This window comes from Aspergillus nomiae, assembly GCF_001204775.2.
Source record: "Aspergillus nomiae NRRL 13137 chromosome Unknown contig00006, whole genome shotgun sequence".
Lineage (NCBI taxonomy): Eukaryota > Fungi > Ascomycota > Eurotiomycetes > Eurotiales > Aspergillaceae > Aspergillus > Aspergillus nomiae.
This window is the reverse complement of record NW_015378061.1, coordinates 42,647-63,457: the sequence shown is the minus strand read 5'-3', so window position 1 is coordinate 63,457 and position 20,811 is coordinate 42,647. Positions and strand designations below refer to the sequence as shown.

Here is a 20,811-nt window from a genome sequence, read left to right as displayed (position 1 = left end):
CTTTTAATACATTCACGATTCAATACAAAAGCCGAGGAATGTGCTTCGAGTCATACCAGTGAAGGAGGGGTAATTTAGGAATATTAGTCATCGGCCTCGACTTTTTGATGGTTTGAACAACTAGAGGCGCATGAACCCTCCAACATACCAACATGTGCCTAGGGATATCCAGGCTATTGGATCTTGTTTTATTGTCAAATTCGGCTTCCATTCGCCGTCGACACTCCCAGTAGCAGAGTTTTGGACTATATCATAATCCTTATTATCTAGTAAGTGCGTTGGAATTATATATTGATTTAGGGCTCTCCCACCGTACCGAATCAGGTCTGAAGAACAGTCTTTAGTGAATACTAAACAATCTAATTGGAGGTGAAGTAGATTTTGTGACTACCACTATGGACTAAGAGCCACAGGTAGTTTGTTAAGTCCTTTGTTGATTTTGGTAGTTTGGCTACAACACTGGTCCTGCTCCTCTAGAACTATAACCCTTAACCCAGAAGCCATGATCCATGATATGAAGTGCGCAGAGGGTCATCTCTGACTTTTGAGAGACATCCAATAGAGACGAGAACGTTCGCATGACTTGGACAATGTGATCCACGCTCGTGTGTGCCCAACTGATTTTGAAACAGGAATAGCAATGTGCACAGTATGAGACCTTTCTATGAAAAGGGCAACGCTTTGACCTACAAGGCTGAAGGATATTGGCAATGCAGTCATAGAGTTCGTTGGCCTCAACCGATCATGATTCATTGATACTGAGTGGCGGTGTTATAGACGATGACAATCACCGGAGCAGTAGCGATCTTCATGGCTCCCTCTCTTAGTGTCCCTGATATGCGGTATAGCTTTGGTATCTTGATTGGTTCGTTCGCATAGGCTTACTCCAGTACCCACTATTTGAGTAATTCCAGGTAGCCGTTCGTCGGGCGGATATCCTCCTGGCTGAGGTTGTTGGCGTTGCATCTCAAGTATTTATACCCAGTACAAACCCCCCCATGAATCTATCCATACTACTCAATTCAAAAGGGTGTCTTCCTTATCCATCACAGGCCTTGGTCTTGAAAGTATTCACAATGTCTACTCCAAACTATAGCATTCCGTCCGACTCATGGGTCCTGGTGACCGGTGCCAACGGCTTCATCGCCACCCATGTTATTGAGGCCTTCTTGGCCCAAGGCTACAAAGTCCGGGGCACGGTGCGTTCCCAAAAGCCATGGGTTGACGAGTACTTCAAGGGTAGATATGGCCCGGCCAACTTCGAGACAGTAATCGTGCCAAAGCTAGAGGAAGACAGGGCGCTAGATGGGTGCTTGACAGATGTGGGCGGGATAGTGCATGTGGTGCGTTATTGCATCTATTGACAAACTGACTACAAAGAAAGAAATCTAACAGCTATGTTTAGGCATGCAATTTGTCATGGACTGCTGATCCGCACAGTCTCATTCCCGAGGTGGTCGGAGCAACCTTGAATGTCCTCTCTGCTGCTGCGCGAGCGAGATCCGTCCGGCGGGTTGTTCTGACATCTTCTATGGTTACGGCTTGTTCTCGATGTCCCGGCACAGGGGAGATCACGGACTATGTTGTGGATGCGAGTCAGTAACTGCCCTTATGTGTGAACCATCCATGGCGAATTCTGACATGTTCATAGACAAATGGAATAACTCGGCTGTTGCCGCTGCCTGGGATCCAACGACTCCGGACCCCATCAAGCCAGGTATGGTGTATACGGCAGCAAAAGTGGAAGCCGAGCGGGGGGCTTGGCAATGGATGGCGGAGCATAACCCACATTTCGTGTTGAACACCGTACTCCCCAACGCGAACGTAAGAAAAAAGCAATCCTGGGATTTTCGTTAATGTCTGATTTTGAGGCACTTTAGTTCGGCAAGATCACGTTCCCTGGCAAGCAAGGCACTTCGATGGCGGCGACACGCTTACTGCTCGATGGAAACGATGTGGCCACAAAGCTCATGCCCGCACGTAAGAAGAATCCCGGGTTCCCATAACCTTGAAAATAACAGGCTCTAACAGTTCCTGTTAGAATGGTACGTGGATGTTGAAGACACCGCACGACTTCATGTCATTGGACTTTTAGATCCGGAGATCCGGTCGGAGCGTCTGTTTGCCTGCGCCGGTCCGTATACTTGGACCCAGATTGTGAAGATTATGCGGAAACTCCGACCAGATTGCTCAGCGATACCGGATGTTCAGGAGGAAGATGATATTCGCCCCTTTGAGATTGCAGCTTCGAAGCGAGCCGAGAAACTCATCCAGGGCTTCTACGGAAGGCCTGGGTGGACATCGCTGGAGGAATCTTTGGCTAGGGGGCTGTCAGATTCATTATAAAGGCCAGGTATTGCAGGATCCAGGCAATTGGGGTTGTTTTGCAGCCTTAGCTATCGTACCAGGGGGAATGTGGTAGTGTTGGTTCATGGATTGATTGAAATGAAATGATCGTCACCTGTCACGTCACGGGCTTATGCTATTCTCAAATAGGTCTAGTGCCCGACGTCACAGGTCAGTCTTTCCCTGTTTGGGAATTAAAAGTAAGCACACGCGAACGGACCAATCATCATGCGTGGGGTGGAGATGGAGATCGAAACAGCCCCCAAAGCGACGTTGACACGCCGAGTGTTCTTACTGGAAACGTCGTGGAACTCTGGACATTAGTATCGTGCTTTGATCCTATGGTATACTTCCTGCTCTACTTCCATACTTTGTTGAATGAGAACGATCAGCTGGCCAAGTTCATTGCATTCAACCCTTTGCCATGCCGTCATCGACAACGGAACGACGTACCCTCCAAAAGCAACGGCCGCGGCAGAGGCGATGGGCCCCCCATGTGAGAACAGGGTGCAGAACTTGCAAGTATGATTCGATATCCTGGTTGGTGAGGCAGCGTTAACAATGACAAGGATTCGGAAGACAAAGTGTGACGAGGGCAGACCAAGGTGAGTGACACGACGGCCGGCTGCCCTCTGAGTGAGACCGTTTCTATGTAGGTCCCTGGCTTACCACGATGAGTAGTTGTCTAAAGTGCCGCTCAACAGGGCGCATTTGCGATGGCTATGAGGATATAGTAAACGACGAGCTGCATGTCTACGCTCTGTCACAAGGGCCATCTACCTGGGACTTTCTTTCTCAGGATGGAGGAGAGAACGAGAACTTCTTCTTTTTCCGTTCGGTCACTACTTTCACCTTGGCTGGATCCTTCGATACCGACTTTTGGTCTCATCGGCTATTGCAGGTCTCCCATCATTATCCGGCTCTCCGGCATGGCATGGCCGCACTGGCATGCATCCATCGGGAGTATGCGACCGATAGCACCCCTTCTACTCAGTCACGTATTGGGGAGAGTCGGAATATGGAGTTTGCATTGAGACAGACGAACAAATCCATTCAAGCCCTTTTGAAGCTGCTGTCGGAACCTGTGCTAAGTAACCAGGATAAGATGGTGGTGCTAGCCACCTGCATTCTTTACACCTGTATGTGTAGCCTCCAGGGCCGTCAGTACCAGGCCTTTATGCATATCAACAACGGGTTAAAGCTTTTTCATCAGTGGGGAGTTGGGGAGAAACTTAACAGTCAGCCAGCAGCTTGGAAGGGAGCTGATATGCTTTTACTGGCGTTCATCCGGTTCGACTCACAGGTGCGTCCATACTTAGTGGGCCAAACCGCCTCTCTAAGTTGGAACAATAATCAAATCGCTCCGTCACCCAGTACAGCCCCTTTCACCGGTTTACTCGAGGCGTACGTGTCATTGGAGGCATTGTTCAACCGCATCATGCGGTTCTTCCTCGGCCAAGACACCAAGGACCCGTGTGTGCAATCCAGGGCCGCGGAAAAACAGATGTATATACAGCTCCTGCATGATTGGGACACACGTCTAGCCCTACTTTTAAGCACTACCTCCAAGTCAGAGGATGGTAGAGCTTTGGATGTCCTTTCAACCCGACGCAAGTTTGCCAAAGTTCTTCTATGCACAGACCCAACACAAAGTGAGCTAGCCCCGGACGCTCTCCTCAACGATTGCGTCGACATGATTGAAGCCATTAGCCGGATTCTGGACGATTCAAACCAGCAAGCGCTGCGGCAATACCAACATGCCGAGCAGGCCACATCCGCAAACTTCAGTCTGGACACTGGAATCGTCGAGCCCCTATTCTGGGTCGGGGTCAAATGTCGTGAGCCTACTATCCGGCGTCGGGCGTAGATATTTTGCAGCGGTATCCTCGCCGGGAGGGAATCTGTGAGGGAATGATAGCGAGCAAGATAGTCGCCAAGGTCATCGAGATTGAGGAATCTGGATGTCCACAAGCGCTAGCTGATATGGGTGCCACCAGTCCTTGTACCCAGGGACAATGGATTTGCGAAATCCATCGCGTGGCTTCATGGGAGTTCATCCTGGTCACCGAGCGGTTGGTGCGTGTTGTGTTGAGGACTGTCGAGGACTGGGCCTTGTCACGTCCAGGGACTGAATTTACCACCTCTTGGTGGTAGGACGTTACATGATATGAATTGATCTATGATTGTACGTGTCGTACAATATCGAATCGGCATTCTCGCAAAGTGATATTAGCCTAAACTCGATCTATAAATCATTTGAAGTTGTTTTTGAAACTATAACAAACACAAATAACATTAATCTCTTCCGCTTTGTGTGTGCCACCATCTCTTCAACATCTATGTCTATAATTCTTAAGAGCAGACATGCTTTGACACTAGTGCTTCGACAGGTGGTGAAATGCTATCCAGCCTGGCGGACATCCGGACCTCTACGACGTTCTTGCTACCGTGCAGTTCAAGGTAACCAACACGGGTGAGCTGGCGGGTGCAACAGTGCCTCAACTCTACCTGGCCTTCCCACATGACACTACCCCTGCTGGAACCCCGGTTAAGGTGCTTCAGGCCTTTGAGAAGGTTCATCTCAAGGCTGGTCGTAGCCAGACTGTCAAGTTCGAAATCACTCACAAGGATATGAGCTTTTGGAATGTTGTGAGGCAGGAGTGGGAGATCCATAGTGGTTCATTCGAGGCCATGGTTGGCTTTAGCAGCCGCAAGATCTCGGCCACGAAAGCGTTTGAGGTGTTTTGAATGGGGTGATACATCTCCACCGTGTTTTGATTTCGTCCTTGTTATGGGGATCCATCACGTTTAGTGTCCGCTGTAGTGATTTGCTTTTCTCTTCTTCTTGTGTCGTTCACTCATTCGTACGTGTTTCTGTGGCTTGCTAGTGGCGGGGGATATCTGCAGTTTTTGTCATGATCAGTTTTATTTTTTTCTAAAGGAGTTGATTATTCATAGAGACACTCCTTCCTTTTATTGGTAAATTTACTACTCGAAATGCTACAATGCTACGATACCTCGATGTTGACAGTACATAGAATCGATAGGACTTCAATGCATGGAGCAAAGTCAACTTCACATTATGGCAACCAAAGGACATCTCAGATGGCTTTGGATAATACTACAACTATCAACCCTAGAATACGCGTATATCCAGAAACATGTATCACAAGATATTCCCAAACCACCCGGTCCAAGTCACATATCAAGCATGGAAGCCCAACGTTAATCCTCCTCAAGCAGATCTACATCAGCTTCCGATGCGTCATCATCTCCTCCTTGCATCATATCAACATCACCGACATCATTATCATCATCACTGTCATAATACTCCTCAAGTTCATCACTTTCCTGGTAGTTTGAGGTGTAGAATAGACGGCGACCGACACCTTCCGTCTCCTCTACCGCCTTTCTGGTCAAGAAGAATGGATGGTCACGGCGGAGCTGGAGCCCTGACAAACATATCCCATTGGAGTGTGTGATATGTCCTGTCCCTGACGACGGAGAGTCAACCAGTCCTGGAGAAAGTTGAGCTGAGTTCTAACAAATGAGTCATCACATGCCGCAGCACTACTAGCTACAGCCGGATCAACATGGCTTGTGGGCTTCTCCGGGTCGATTTGCAGCTGCTCCAATAGAAACTTATATTCTGAGAATTGGAAATACAGCCGCCCTGCCAGAATTCCCAGCTCGAATGGAAGCCATTGTGGCGGAGACCACCCTTTAGGGAGGCTCGGGAGAGCATAGTAATTGACAGTGTCAAACTGAATCATTCGCTTTGTGAATGGTGCCGCATACGTAATTAAATGCATTGTCGAGTTTTCCATTGTACGTATAATAGGAATTAGCTCCTCGGCCTCCTCTGGAATGATCACTAGTCCAACGTTTGTCTGCGAATTGAAAAGCAGCCAGTTCACAGGACGCTATACAATGAATACTATGTTAGTCAAGCTCCACAGCTTATGTCCAAGGAAATTGGGAGATATTACCAGAAAGTTATCAATACTCTTCGCCCCTTTCTTTTTTGTCACCGTTTTCATAAACTCGGTCGAAACGTACAAGGAACGCAGTAACGTCGCAGCATCAATGCCGTGCTTGTGCCCCAGATCTGTTGACTCTAGGACAGTGGCCGCCTCCACGTAGCCTTCGTTTCCCTTCAGGTGGCCGATTATAGTAAAGTCTCTAATGGAGCTATGCAGTCCGGGGTACCGGTGTGCCTTCATAGTCAAAGGCCTCTGTATCTCCCTTTCCTGTTCGATCTCAAAGGCGACCTCTCGCTCCTGCTCAACCTCCTCTAATGCGGCACTCTTCAAGGAGCCCTTGACATGGGACTGTTCATAGCTTTGTTGTAGCTGGTCTATGAAACAAGTGAGGTTTCCTGTAAAGGATGTGGTAGTAGCAGTTGATGAAGGCATCACATCTCCATGCTCATGTGAAGGGGGTTGATAGAGCTGCTCCAGTGTCTGTTGTTCAGGTCGCTTCAAATGCTCGGTGTACGCGTTCTTATGGCCCGGGTTGGTCAAAAAATTCTTATAGTCGATGGCAGCTTGCATGCGGTGGCAGAAGTCGACCCCTTGGGAGAGATACAACGGCTGCAATACTCTGTTGTTATCGCATGTCTGATTGATAAGCCAGGCGAGCACATCTGACGAATCAATTCTATCGTGCACGCTCTTATGACAGACATCTAGTATGCTCTGATGCACCTCGGGTGGTGAGATAAAAATGACGGATTGCGTCGTTCCCAACTGTCGCAATCTCATGGCAGCTAGCAATAACTGTTAGCACTACCCAATCATCGATGAAACTAAAAAGAGGCCGAAGGGATGTAATGAACTCCATACCTTGAACTGTGTGGTCCTTCGTTTGGTTCAAGCCAAGGGTTAATGCTCCTTGAGCATCACGCGGTAGCTTGAGGTCAGTGCCCCGGGTGTGCGCCTCGTCTATATAGACCACGCAATTCTCCATATTTTCTGCAAAGGGGGTGGAAAGCAGGGGAACAACTCTTCCAGTTCGATAATGCACCCAAGGCTGATTGTCCTGTCTAAAGTAAACCGCGGCCTGAGCCTGGTCGTCCTCTTGCAGCCAAGCTCGTGCGAGCGCCTGGTTACTTATTTCCAATATGAGCGCCCCAGCGTCAATGAGAATGCGTATCTTACGTAGTTTGAGATATTTTAGGAGATCAAACTCCGAGTAACGTGTACCGTTCGGATTTGCTGCTATCTTATACCCTCGGTTTCTCTGTTGCAAAAGGTAGGTGAGAACTTCCGCGTTCGTATGTGACAGCCCAGGAAGGTCTTGCTGCTTTATTAAAAGAGGAAGCAGTCGACGATTGTCGTTGGTCCCACTAAATCCAGTTGTGATTCCTGGACGCAGGAGCTCAGCAGCCTCACCTTGACCCTGAGAGTTAGCGTAGAGGGGAAGGTCCCATCCTGATGCCTGCAGCTTAGTACTGAATTGCTTGGCGTGTACAGGAAAGACAAAGTTTCTCAGAAAATGATTAATGACAACAGTCTTCAAGCGCAAATGCCGGCATATCTCAGCGACTTGGCCCCTGTCATCGACATTTATCGTATTCCAGTGTCGCAACGTTTCTGGTAAAGTGTGTGATGTCTGTGTCCACCGATCGTATTCAATAGCGGGATCATCGGATCTTAAAACCTCCTGCAAGCTCTGTCGGAGTTGGTCTTCGGTAAGCCCTTGATGATAGAACGAGAGACAAGTGAACAGAATAGCAACATCAGGATGGCCCCACTCGGCGTGATCCGAAGGGACGCCTTTGGCATGGAATGGGACAGCCATGGGGGCCCTATCGGGGTGTAGACCGTACTGTACATTCCACCTCTTTTTAAGACAGAGTAGTAGAATGCCATGTGCGAGCAGTCCTCGTAACAAGTAGAGGTTCTTATGCGCCTGAGGCGTATCTGGAAAGAGTGTAGCTACAAGATTGGATATCGAGCTGTCGACCGTTTCTTGGGAAATAAAGCGTCGCACTGCATCTCGCTCTTCGTCTGTACTTTTCCAGATGGGGAGAATCTGCGTTGAACCGTAAGTGATGTCCTCTATTATCCTTTGCGCAAGAGCCTCTTCAACATCCTTTCTCAAAAAGTACGCGACTGGGAATCCTGTAGATGTCCGTTCTATGACATCAATACTCCGAGGGAATTCCCGGCCAAGATCTGGTAGATGCTGTGCCACAAGATTCAAAATCTGCATAGTCACTTCCCAGCGACTAGTATGTCCATCAACCATTAACTGTGAGCCGCTAGGGTAAATCAGCTGCGTCTTGACAGCTAGCGTAAAGTCACACTCATCCAGGATATCGCGACAGATTTTGTCCAACCAGCGCTGGACCACGACCATGTCTGCGGCTTCATCACACTTGCCGTCACAGAGTCGCTGAAGCCCACTAAGCTTGAAGGATAATACATGCTCAGGAACCCCTAGGATAATGCCTGATCTATGCAACATATCTTTATGGAGCTTAAGATATTCTCCAATGAGTTGCGGGGTGGTTGGTGTTCGTCTGGAGAATGGAATATAGGTAATTTCCCTATCCAAAAGACCCCCGAGGCGAGATTGAACAATCTGTGCTGTTTGCGACAGCAGGGCTTTGGGTACTAACAGCCGAGTGAGCATCTTCCCATTCGCGAGTAAAGAGGCAACCATAGCCATGATGACCGAAGTTTTCCCTTGGCCCATGTTCATTTGGAGAACCGAGTTAGAGTCAGAACTAGGTGAAATCATTTCCTGGGCGACTATAACTTGATCTTCGCGAATTTGAATATTGGCATCAATCTCTAACAATAGCCAGTCAGGATGGTCAGAAGGATGCCAATTGGTATGACCGTTATTCTTATACTCTTGACGCAGCGTTCCTTCGTCGCCTTTCCCGAAAGCTGTTTTCATCCGGTTCAGTCGTTGAAGCTTTGCAATGGCGAGTCCATATAGAATAATTGCATCTTTCATGTCTGGTCCCAAGATATTGCGGGAGGTCGATCCAAGCTGCTGAAGAATCGACAGAGGCGTCACACATGGCCAAAGGTTGCTTTGCTGCAGCCACCTGAACCTCGAGTCTTTCAATGACAGCGATTCACGTATCTGAGCGAAGTATTGATTTACTACCATGCGAGCCTCCTGAATCTCGTAGTTAAATATTTCACTCGCGAAACTCCAGTTGACATGCACGTTTATCTCTCGTTCATCTGTACGCTCAACCAGCTTCAACGCATCAATACTCTCCTTCAAATCTTGTCCGTACCTCATTTTGACAGGGCAATGTGAATTCATAGCATCGCTGACTAGCTTCTCTATCTCCGTGACCTCTGGAGGAATGTGCAGCCTTCGGTCAGAGCTTAAGGCTGGGGATATCATAGGCATCTGGTCTTTCGCCCATAGTTTGACGGTACGTACGTCATGGCGTGTGTTGAGTTTCGGTCCAGGCTTTTGTAGAAGCTCATCCCCAAGGCGTGGGATGGAATAACGAAACGCTGATCGCTGAAATAAGATAGGCTTTGGGCCTTCAAAACTCGTGTTAACCGTATTAGTGACAGCCGAATGCCTATTCAATACCGTTTGGACTTCCCCAACATGATGGCACAGTTGCAAATTCTTATACAGTCTAAACCACTCAGGCACCACCTCCTTCATGGCCAGCGACACATCTAGGTAAGTCTGATTGAAACCCTCAACCATGGGCTCACTGCATGGCCATTGATCGAGTAGAAAAGAAACAAACTCATGACACTCATTTGCACATTTCAACTCATGATCTTCTTTGGCAACCTCAACCCGGCGGATTTCTTCGGTGGTTTTTGCTCGCCGGTTCTTCTTGCGCTCTCCGGTGGAGCCGCTGTATGCCTCGCAAAGTGGCCTCACCATGTCGAACAGTGTATCAAATGTGGGCTTTTGACTGACTTTAAACTCAGTAAAAGACGGGTAGGGAGGGAGGCCCATGCTTTTTAAGTCTTCAAGGAGGAAGAATGCAACAATCACACGAAGGACAGTCATGTCAACACCATTTCGAAATGCCACCACACCCAGCTGAAACATGAGGCGGTACGCATCTTCTGGGTCGCACTTCTTACAGAAACTAACCCAGCCACCCCATTCAAGAGCATGCTTCCCACTCAAGCACTCCTCTATGGAGTAGGGTATGAATTCAGTAGTATACCCACCGATAAGTGGCCATCCCTCAAGTATGTGCACTAACCTGGATGTCGTATGTACATATGAAGGTCTCTGTTTGAGCAAATGGACTATCTCACGAACATTGGATGAACGCTTAGAAGATCTCCAACGGTCACGCGCAATGTATGGTAAGTCTAGTGGCGGAGTTGCGTGTGGTGAAATTAATCCGGGCCGTTCATAGATTGATCGTCTCCAGTAGCTTCGGTCTCTAAGATGCGGTACAGTAACTGATGTCTCTGTGGTAGTGATCGGGACATTGAGTTCAAATAATTCAAGTCGCTCGGACTTCTTCACAATGCGGTCAACTATTGGCATATATGCATCATGTTGGATCGTTGTTGTCAACTGGGGTTCCCAGTGAGCAGTTTGCTGACTTTTCCTATCCTTTGGATAGTATACTCGCCTTGGTGTCAAAGCCGATATCATGCTTAGTATGACCAGGGAAGTCTGATTGAGAGGAGCCCAGGGCTGGCAGGATCCAGATTGCAACCATGATAATGCTTCTTCTGTCCCAGTACGGCCTGTGAGGGGATCAGATATGAAGTAAGATGTGAGTGCGTGCAATAGTGCTTTGTTATAGAGGAGTCGTGGCTCCGGTGGGCTATGAAGCTGTCCAAGTATACTATCTATGTTATATGTGGCGTAGTCAACACCATCTGCTGTCTCGATATGGACATGCACTCCCTGGCGCCGACATAATGGCTTTCCCGTTGGTATGATGACAATGCGCTGGGAACGATTGTGAATCCTTCGGAGAACAAGCATACTTAGAAGCCCATATAGGGTGCCCGCATCTTGATTCGGGTCAATTTCAGCAGCCAGTTGCTTACACTGCAGAAGGCCTTTTCTGTTGACGTAAAAGGTCAGGTTCATCCGCTTCAACTCCACAGTGAGGCTGCCTTTGAGCGGCTGGACCACGTTTAGCATATGCGAGTGTTCGAAGTTGCGAAAGGTTTTAGCCACTAATCCGAACAGAACACTTTTCGGATCAATGAGAGAGGCAGTTCGGCGCTGTGCTCGGCGAAACCGCGTACTTATGGTCCAGTTGCTCTCCTTCCAGAGGCGGTGCTGCCGTCGAATCTCAATATCTCCGGAATTTAAGTCAAGCCAGTGAAAGCAATTGTCGATTAGCTGACTTGGCAAATCCGTGTCGGTATCCTTACCGAAGACCTGGCGCGGAATGAACTCCAGCATTCTGCCAGACTTCTTGGAGCGTATCACGAGATCTTTTCCTCGGTATCCCAAGTGTATCTGATAACCTTCCCGATCATTTGCGAGCACATAAGTCATCCCTAACATGTTCGAGGGATAAGCAACAAGCCGTTGGTTTCCAAAGAGTTCTTTCAACACTTCTGAATCTCTGACATCAGCTGGAAGCTTTCCCATCGTTTGTCCGTCTATCAGCAAGTGGCCCTCCAGCAAGTGGAAATGGATCACTTGTGAGATAGTGTTCTCTGTGCCCTGAACTGTTGACATAAGCCACCATTCATACGGCTGAGATAGGAACTGCCATGGAGTGCACTGCTTCGAAGTGAGTTCAACACCTGGCCAGCAAGTATCAATAGCTGATATCAAACTACTCTGGTACACAGTAGCGGCTTGTCTGAGCATAGGTCGTAGTGCAGCGGTCGTTTTAATATCGCGGACAAGTATATTACGTGTAAACATCTTAAGTTCAGATAAGTCGATCAGCAAGCTTTCTTGCAGTGTAAAGGTTGCTTCAATGTAGCCCTTAAAGCTCTCTCCCTCAAGTTCTTGACCGCTATAGGGTTGGAGTGCAAACGTCCTGCGACATAGAAGGGCAGAAAAGAAACAGTACTGAGCTGCACTCTCTGCAGTATCCGCTTCCTGGGCACGGCGCATTTCGCCCCTGAGAGCCGTGATCCAAGTGAGAGTAATACTTCGAATTCTCAATAGCAGGTCCCGCGCTTGCTTGTGTGATTCTGAGCACCCTAGTTCGCATAAATGAATTGTTAGTGTTAGGAGAGTCTCCATGTAGTAGTACTCGCGCCAGTTGGGAGAAATGATTTCCACGTGCTGTTCGATCTGCTCGATTAGCCTACGACAGAAGTCCACGTCTCTAAAAAGACAGTGAACAGTCCGTAAACTGTCATCCGTCAGTTGGGGACCAGCTTGTAACACTAGGAAACGGAAAAGAACTGTTGTATCCTGGAGACTGAAATTAATGTTCGAGGATCCAAGCTCGGTCAGGATTGAAAGCCATCGTCGATTCCTCCCGCCCCTAACATTTTGGTGTGCCACATATTCATGTACACTTAGCCTTGATGGGCAGTTGGTGATACTTGCAACAGCCTTATATGACGAGGGGCCTGATGCGTCGGCTGCAAAGGCAGGGGTTGAGTACAGGGCTGCAAAGGGCAGGTTTTTTGGAAGGCGCAGCTCAAAGTGATGTGCGCAAGTCAACTGTTTAGGAAACTCCGCCAGCCACACGTTTCGTTCTCTGTCATAGTATGAAAAATGCAGCCCCAGTGGGAGCAAAATGTCCTCCGCTTTTGCAGGTAGCCTCTTTGATTTATAATGTGTTCCCAGGTAGGATTTTGTGTGAGAGGCCAGTGAAATCTTTTGGTTTGCCTTGCTCGTCTTATATGGTTTAAGCTGAGAATAGTCTCTCAATAGCATCTCCGGCTTCTCTGACGGTGAACTGAAAGGTTTCTGGCAAAGAGAATAGACAATCCTCCAGGTAGTATCCCTGTAGGATGCGAAACATTTTGGCATATCTAACTCGAAGATGACACCTTGTTTGTGAGCAAGATTAGCCTCTGATGGAAGAAAGTCCTCATGGACCGTTATCTTGAGACGCCAGCGACGCCGACCGTAGAAGCAATGATTGCAATATCGAATATCATGCTTCCCATCAGGAAGCCTACGCTGATCGCAATACGTTGCTGACAGTTTCTCTGTCAAGTCTTTATGCTGTGCATTGATTCGCGCTAGCTCTCTCTCTTTATAATCCCGAGTGAGACTTGATGCTGTTTCTATCCTCTGTTGAAGGTTCCGCAAATTCTTTGCTTCCTTGGTGTTGAAATAGCAGTCGATGAAGCCTCCGGGAGAAGGATTGGAGAAGATCGTAATATCCTGCATTTTTGCCTTGGTGCAACGCTCGTGGATGTATTCCTGGATCTTCTGGAGCCGTTCCATATGATACCGTCGAGAAAGAAGCAGCACATCCAACAATTCAGGGGTGATCCAGGGATGGTAGTCAGCGAGTAATGGGTATACGACTATTGCGCACTTGTCCATGCGAACCCACAGCTCAAATACACTGAGTATGCACACGCCCATTTGCTCGGGGTCGTTCTCATACGCATCACCAACAGCGCTCATGTAGTCTTCAATCTGGTGTGCAAGATCCATGCATAGCGCTTCACACTTCATTTTCTCAGGAATACCACGGGCTGCAGATTCGATCGTCATCTCCATTTGTGCGAGTGACGTATACCGGGCTGTAAACGCGGAGAATTGCTCTGTAGTATCTTTCTTGCTATTTTTGGCAAGAACAGTAGGATCAATGGACTTGCAAGCCCCTTGAAATGGTCGGGGACGACTGAGGACTGCCTGCAGGTGAGGCCAGCTATTTATCAGGCTTAGACGCAAGTCCTTGTCTTCAGCAACCTGCGGGAGACGATATATTCTCCTCCTAGTCGACTTCTTGAAACCTTCCCATCTGGCTTCGAAGACTCTCGTTACAATATCGATTGACTTCTGACACGCCGGTCCAATAACTGAAAACAGCCAAGTATATGCATCACGCACGACTGGCGAGGTGTTCTCTCTTTCTGTCTCCAACTTTGCCAGACGACGACAAAGCTTCGTCTTGAGAAAATTGCATTGCTCGTGGTCGACCTTGTGAACTGAGTCTTCCAACAAACGCGCCATCAGCGTACACATCAAAAATCTGTACTGCATTCGTCCAAGCTCTGCACCGAGGTGTAAGTATAGCAAACGCTGTATGCATACGCGGAGGACCAGCCAGAACGGACTCCGTCTCCAGGGCAGCTCTGCATTATCCCAACATACATCATCCTTCACTCGCTTGCGAAGTATTGGGGGGTACGTGCGACTACCATTCGTCTCAAGAACTGTCATAAGAAACTGGGATATAATCGCAGGGTCAACCGTATCGCGAGTTTCGGAGACCTTCACCCCGGCTTTGCGGGTCTTAGGACAGAACTCATCCAACACTTCGCAGCTTGCCCGCTCGATGAATCCAGCAAGACTCTTTTGGAAAACTGGATTTTCAAATTCGCACAGGGGTAGGGAAACTGCCGATCCCGGAAAGTCCCACTCCAGCGCGCCTTTTGCTGCGAGAGCCGACTCAGCTGTGGGCGATGTCTCGAAAGTTTCAAATATGATGTTTTCTTCGTCACTACGCGTAATCACTTTGTCAGTTTACATGGCATCAAAAACATGGGTTTTCGGGAAGGGTCATACTCACGAGGGATATCTAATAAGAATGCAGACATTCTGCAACGCGATGTGCAAGATGATAGCATTTCCAGGCTGCAGCTCTTGCAGTGCCCTGAGAAGCGATGCCTCGTTCACCCATGCTTCCGTGCTCACCTCCACTACCGTTCTCAGCGTCTTCTCGATAGACTCCCAAGGAGCGATAAGTGTCGCGTCAGGCTCCCAGGTGACTACATTTCTTGCATCACGGATATCTTTCAGCTGTTTGACCGCATTGAGCACCCGGGACAACAAATCATTCTGGACTTCAAGAACTTGGGCGTCGGTTTCCCGCTTCCCAGGAAGCCTGGGTGGCAACACGACGTGGTTAAAAGTCAACGGAAGAACTTTGCTATCGGCAGCCATGGCCTGTCATCCGATGGTTTCTGTTCACTGGAAGGATAGCTTTTGAACTGAAGCTTTGGTGTCTGCGGGGTTGTGGTGTCTGCGGGGTTCTGCAGGGTTTTATCACGTCAGAAACCTGTAAGGCTGGGTGACCTCGTCATGACTATCGGCGGAAAAGTACTGACGATAAAACGTACTAACCCATGGCTCTATGCCTTGCTGTATCAGGCTGACCTTTGTTGTTGTGGACTTCTGCCTGCTGAGCCGCGCCTTGATAGGTACTCGTTGCAGCCCAAGCCGTACAGCGATAACAGTGAATCTTCAGCTTTTGTACCCCTTGCTTTCACTGTCCCATGAAGGAAAGGTGTGATGAGGCCGGTTTGGATCAAGGTGGGCCATGGAGATATTCAGTGAATACCACTTGTCATCTGATCTGCCTGACTTGGCCCGTTTTCCACAAATATAGATCATATTCACTTGCAATTCATGCTCCTCCCTACCCCTTTAATCCCTGTATAATAGTCGGTCTCGTTTCATCGGTTGCTTTTCTCTTATCATATATATCTCATTCTTCCGTCAGAATAGACTCGTCTACTTACTCTCCTGCCCATATAGTGCCTTATATAGAACATCAGGTACATAGGACATTAGTACAGTACTAGTGATCAGAGCCAGAAGGATTCAAATGCTACGGAGTTTTTAATATGAATTATAGGGGCTTTGATATAATCTTCTAATGATGTAAAGTACACGGTTGAATAAGCTGAGCTACCAGGCTTTCAGGCAGTCAGGGTGTATGAAGAATATATGCACGCCCAACGTTGATGAAGCCTATTTACACGCCAAAACCAACTCCAATCAAATCGACAATGAAAGGAAAGTAAGCAAACCAAATGGGGGATGTCAAAAGAGCAAGGACCAGTGCCTGACAGATCTTGAAGTGAGAAAAGTAACCCTCCTGCTTCGCATAAACCCATGCAAACCTAAGGAGCAGTAGAACGTCTCCAGAGGTCCAGAGTGACGACTTACGCCGAAAAATATGCTTGATAGCCCGCACAGAATCTGGATCGATCCAAATCCTAGGAATTCTCAGCAAATGGTCAATTATGTCGAAGTAACAGCCAGAATACAAATGGTAGCTTATGGCCAAAGCCAGCGGTGTTTGGTGGGACCCTGATGACCTATTGAGCTCGATGTTCGGACAGCTAGTGAAAAGCTTGACTGTCGTCAGATCCCTACTCACCGCAATATGGAGCGCCGTCTGTCCATGCGAGTCTACCTCATTCGTGATCTCATTCCGTGCAATCAAGTATCTGGCAGCCGCTTCATACCCGTGCTCAACGGCGACATGGAGAGCCGTCTTGCCGTCAGGTGTCCGCTCGTGCAAAAGTTCAGGTGCGGCCTTTAAAATCAAAGCAGTCAAGCCTGTGCTGTACCTGACTGCCTTATACAGCACTGTCTGATCACATCTATCCCTCAACGCCAGGAACTCCCTCCCATTCCTGACAGCCAGTCGAACAAGAGGCTCGGGATATTCAGGGATGTAGCAAATCAACCTGAGGTGTTCGAGGGAGGTGATCTTCGCACCGGCACGCAGCAGGAGCTCTATCATGGCGACTCGCCTGGACTTATCAAACGTCCCACAAACTGCGTAGCCTAGCGGTGTCTGTCCTCCACACCGATTGCGCAAGCACGGGTCAGCGCCATAGTGTAGTAAGATTCTCGCTGACTCGACCTGCCCCTCGCACGCTGCATACGATACCATGGGCTTTCCAGATAACGTGTAGGAGTTGGGGTCCACGCCTGCTGTGAGATACCTCTGGAGGATGTCAACTCGGCCCCGTTTGACAGCCCATGCCATGTTCTCTTCTGGGATATTCTCGGCACTCATCTGTTTGTCAATGTTCTCGCCACATGAGAGCTTCTGCTGTATCAAGTTGTAATCTTGCTCCCGTGGAAGTGCATCTTGCCTGGCCATTTCCCCTTCTATGTGCTCCTTGAGGGCCTGGCGGAAGGATATGCATGTTCTTGACAGTTTGCTGGCAGATGCGATATCCAATTCGTTGGTGATCATGTAAAGAAGCTCATTGGGGAGGCTTGTGAGGCTTAATGATACTCGATCAAAGGCCATTATGAGTGGACTGACGTTTTCGTAGATGATGATAAGATAGTTTGCCAGTACACTAGGGGTTATTGTAGGGAAGGTGCGGTAATAGGCAAAGAAGACATATATACTAAGAATTACCATGGAGCAGCTAAAGTATGTTATTAAGAAATGTTGAGGCAATGGCCAGAGATATGGTCAAGTCTACGGAGACCATCGTTTTTCCGCCGTAAAATAAGCCTATGCTGGGCTGAACAAGCCAGCACAATGTCTTGATCATATAAACTGACCTGTACACTACTTCTATTGGGACAAATGACTATGTCCTTCGATTAGCAATGGATTTAGAATTGATAATGAAACTACAAACAAAAGGTTTCATGTTCCATGGTGTTTCTAACAGGGTCTCTTTATGAATGAACAGGGTCTGGCTTTGAAAGCATTGTACTCTGAGCTCGAGGTTCTTTATACAAGCCATCCATCTCAAAGATAACCCTCTGGGTCGCCGAGTACCGCAGACCGCATCCAGGGGTTTCCCTTAAACCACCACATCAGAGCCCTTATTATTTCACATATCTTCATTAGGAATACTTGAACTTTCATTTCTCGGTCTGGTTTTCACGGGAGTCTTGACACAAGTTGCCAGAGATCGAAGCCCTATTCAACGCCGATGCCTACACATCAAACCAAATACTTCCACAAGTCATCCCTTCAATAAAAAACTGCCGGTTAGTGAAACCTGTCAACGTGCTTAGCGACTTCATTTCGATGATCTGGTTATATGGTTTCCATATACTCTTGTCTGTTACATCTACTTCACATACCGACCTCCGCCTAGAGTCCAACTCTCAACGATCGACGTCCGACAAGACGCCAATGAGTCAAAGAACCATATTATACTCCCCCAGGCTCCAGCACAAGGCTGAACGCACTAACGCCCCACCACATGGACAAAATACGAGGGATCTTCACCATGGGAAAAGGGTCCTCGGGCACGGGGCGTTCTTGGCGCAGATACGATGCCTATGTCCGAGGTTCGATGTGCTGTTACATATTCATGCGGCTCTCTAATGGAGTGGATGTGCTTGGAGCGACGAAGCCAAGCGTTACTAGGGCGTTTGGTGTATATAGGTGGGGGAAGTATGCGCTCCACATGGACTCTCTCAGTACTTCATATCTACTTTGTAAAGCTCAGATAAAGGATTGTACACAGCCATGCAGTCCATCTAAGCACCCGAGGCGTATGTCAATGCGAGCTTCGACTCCATTCTTTTCGCGGACAATGTGCAGTTCGGCTTCTCGGTCGAAAAGAGTCTCGTCTCTCGAGAGGGAGACTGCGATATCGGAGAAAGTATGTTCTCAGTTTACATTCACAACTAGTCGAACCGTATTAACTTGAGTAGAATCCTGTGGACAAAGGTGTTGCTCCACACTCTCGACCTGCGTATGTCTTGTCTTTTGATGATCTTTATGGTCTGAAGGTCCATCTTTTAACCTTGTGACTAGTGCGGAAACCACTGCTGCCCCAACTTCAGCAACTGCGTCGATCCGTCTGATGGCTACTGTTGCCCGACCGGAAATGCGAAATGCGGAAGTTCTGCTTGCTACAATACGGAATATGGTATCTGCTGCGGGGAGAGTGGCTACAATTGTCCCAAGGATACGCAATGTTGTGGGAGCAAATGTTGCTTTAGCGGGGCTCACTGTAAGGATGGGACGTGTGTCAGGGGGAACAGTGGGAATACTATGAGGGTGAGAAGTGGGATGGTGAAGGTGTGGGCTGTTGCGATTGGTCTGATGATAATGTTTCAGTATTGATTCATGAGAGCATGCTTTGCATTTCATGGTGTGTTGTACATATTGTATTCTTGTTCTGTTCATGAAGCCGTCTTCCCTTCATTCGATGGTATCTTTGTGTGGCTTTGAATGAGGTCAGCTCTGATGTGGTGTACGGAGCACTGAGCATTTAATGCGGCGCTGATCCTCTGCTAGTTGACTCTAGTATAGTCGATCGATCAGGGGTCTTGTAGGAACTCGCTCTGCCGATAAAATGGTTGATCTGAGCCAGATGTTGCGACTCGATGGTGCTGCGCAGCCCACCGCGATATACTTAGGCACGGCTCATGGCTGCACAACGGTGGGATATCTTGCGACGTCGTGAACCCCGCGGATTTTGGTCCCTCATTAGCCGTTACGGGGCAACAGGAATCTCAAGTCACTCCTTAGCCTCAATCACTGTCAGCCGCTCCATCCTCGCTAGGAATTTGTGAGCTCGATCCGACATCGCTTTGACGCTGCGTATTCGTGCTTCGTCTTCTGCCCTGCATATAGCGTTCTGTCACTGTGATTGCGCGCTCCCCAACGAACTTATCACCAGGCCATGAAGCCTGGCACACAGGGCACTGCTCCGCCTGTTGCATACGGAAAAAGTTGCGAATACAATGGTCGTGGAGTCGGCCCGGACAGTCACGGTTGCCACAACGTTGGCCCTAAGCAGTCAGCAGCTTTCTGCAACCAATACCTAACGAAGTCATAACCCACCATCGTGATAATATCCCTGCAGGCAGCACAGAACTTGATCTTGTCCATCCTCCGGCCATCCTCGTTCTCATCATTGTACGTCGCCACCAACCAGCCTCGTAGTTCCATCAACCCTCGCGGACTTAGACTGTAAAATCCCTTCCTGCTCTTTTCAAGCCAGCCCTCCTCCACGAGCTGCTTCAGCACCGTTTCCGCTTGCGACATGCTTAGCGATTGTGCGGCCCCGCCTTGACTCTGCGTCGCGGTATTCGACTCCCGGCGACTTGCATCTCCGGACGAGGCCTTGGCCAACTGTATCGCCTGCATGCCGCTCACAACCATTGCCTCGGACCGTCTCGTATTATTCGTATCGAACATGGCATCGAGGATGCGCTTGACGAAGGCAATCTCGTCCGCGCTGTAAGTAGTCGCCAGCTGTGTCAAGGCGTCGCTGGTGGTATTGACAAGGGCATACACCCGTTCCGGCGTCTGAGTCCCCGATCCCTCGGGATCTACCTGCGACTGGCGGAGTGTGCTTCTGATTTCCAAATCGAATGGTGAGATGGTGGTATTTGCGGCGGCAATGTACGATGCGAGATCGTCCTCGGTGACATCTTCCGCAGAGACAGGTTCGTCTTCTGCTCGGCATATGACATTAGCTCAACGTCTCACTATGGATCGCTAGGGAAGCTCAACAATGTACCTTGCACAGAGAAAATAGCCGCCAGAACAGGCCGTGCCTCCGCAAAGGTCATGGTGGAGCGGGCCATAAAAGCTTGCAGAAATGCGCGGTTGCTATCGTCATAGCCACCCCCATCACTACGGCTCGCCATATTGGCTAT

General features: G+C 48.7%; 5 protein-coding genes across 5 annotated transcripts; 2 read left to right on the top strand and 3 right to left on the bottom strand.

Annotated features, from left to right (window-relative positions):
- Nucleotides 1–1,076: 1,076 nt before the first annotated feature.
- On the top strand, nucleotides 1,077–2,346 carry ANOM_000750 (uncharacterized protein; the record flags this gene model as incomplete). The annotated part of the gene is made up of 5 exons (XM_015546008.1): nucleotides 1,077–1,343; nucleotides 1,406–1,595; nucleotides 1,652–1,824; nucleotides 1,881–1,980; nucleotides 2,042–2,346. The coding sequence occupies 5 exons, from the start codon at nucleotides 1,077–1,079 to the stop codon at nucleotides 2,344–2,346; spliced, it is 1,035 nt and encodes a 344-aa protein (XP_015411983.1).
- A 673-nt stretch (nucleotides 2,347–3,019) lies between these two features.
- ANOM_000749 (uncharacterized protein) lies at nucleotides 3,020–5,094 on the top strand (the record flags this gene model as incomplete). Its single annotated transcript, XM_015546007.1, has 3 exons — nucleotides 3,020–4,168; nucleotides 4,225–4,422; nucleotides 4,756–5,094. The coding sequence occupies 3 exons, from the start codon at nucleotides 3,020–3,022 to the stop codon at nucleotides 5,092–5,094; spliced, it is 1,686 nt and encodes a 561-aa protein (XP_015412017.1).
- A 477-nt stretch (nucleotides 5,095–5,571) lies between these two features.
- ANOM_000748 (uncharacterized protein) lies at nucleotides 5,572–15,366 on the bottom strand (the record flags this gene model as incomplete). Its single annotated transcript, XM_015546006.1, has 5 exons — nucleotides 5,572–5,754; nucleotides 5,808–6,269; nucleotides 6,336–7,114; nucleotides 7,191–14,923; nucleotides 14,993–15,366. 5 exons carry the CDS (start codon nucleotides 15,364–15,366, stop codon nucleotides 5,572–5,574), a joined length of 9,531 nt encoding a protein of 3,176 aa, XP_015412016.1.
- An 814-nt stretch (nucleotides 15,367–16,180) lies between these two features.
- Nucleotides 16,181–17,476, bottom strand: ANOM_000747 (ankyrin repeat domain-containing protein; the record flags this gene model as incomplete). Its single annotated transcript, XM_015546005.1, has 1 exon — nucleotides 16,181–17,476. The coding sequence occupies one exon, from the start codon at nucleotides 17,474–17,476 to the stop codon at nucleotides 16,181–16,183; it is 1,296 nt and encodes a 431-aa protein (XP_015412004.1).
- A 2,201-nt stretch (nucleotides 17,477–19,677) lies between these two features.
- On the bottom strand, nucleotides 19,678–20,802 carry ANOM_000746 (non-structural maintenance of chromosomes element 1 family protein; the record flags this gene model as incomplete). Its single annotated transcript, XM_015546004.1, has 3 exons — nucleotides 19,678–19,938; nucleotides 19,991–20,607; nucleotides 20,673–20,802. 3 exons carry the CDS (start codon nucleotides 20,800–20,802, stop codon nucleotides 19,678–19,680), a joined length of 1,008 nt encoding a protein of 335 aa, XP_015412003.1.
- Between the last annotated feature and the right edge of the window lie 9 nt (nucleotides 20,803–20,811).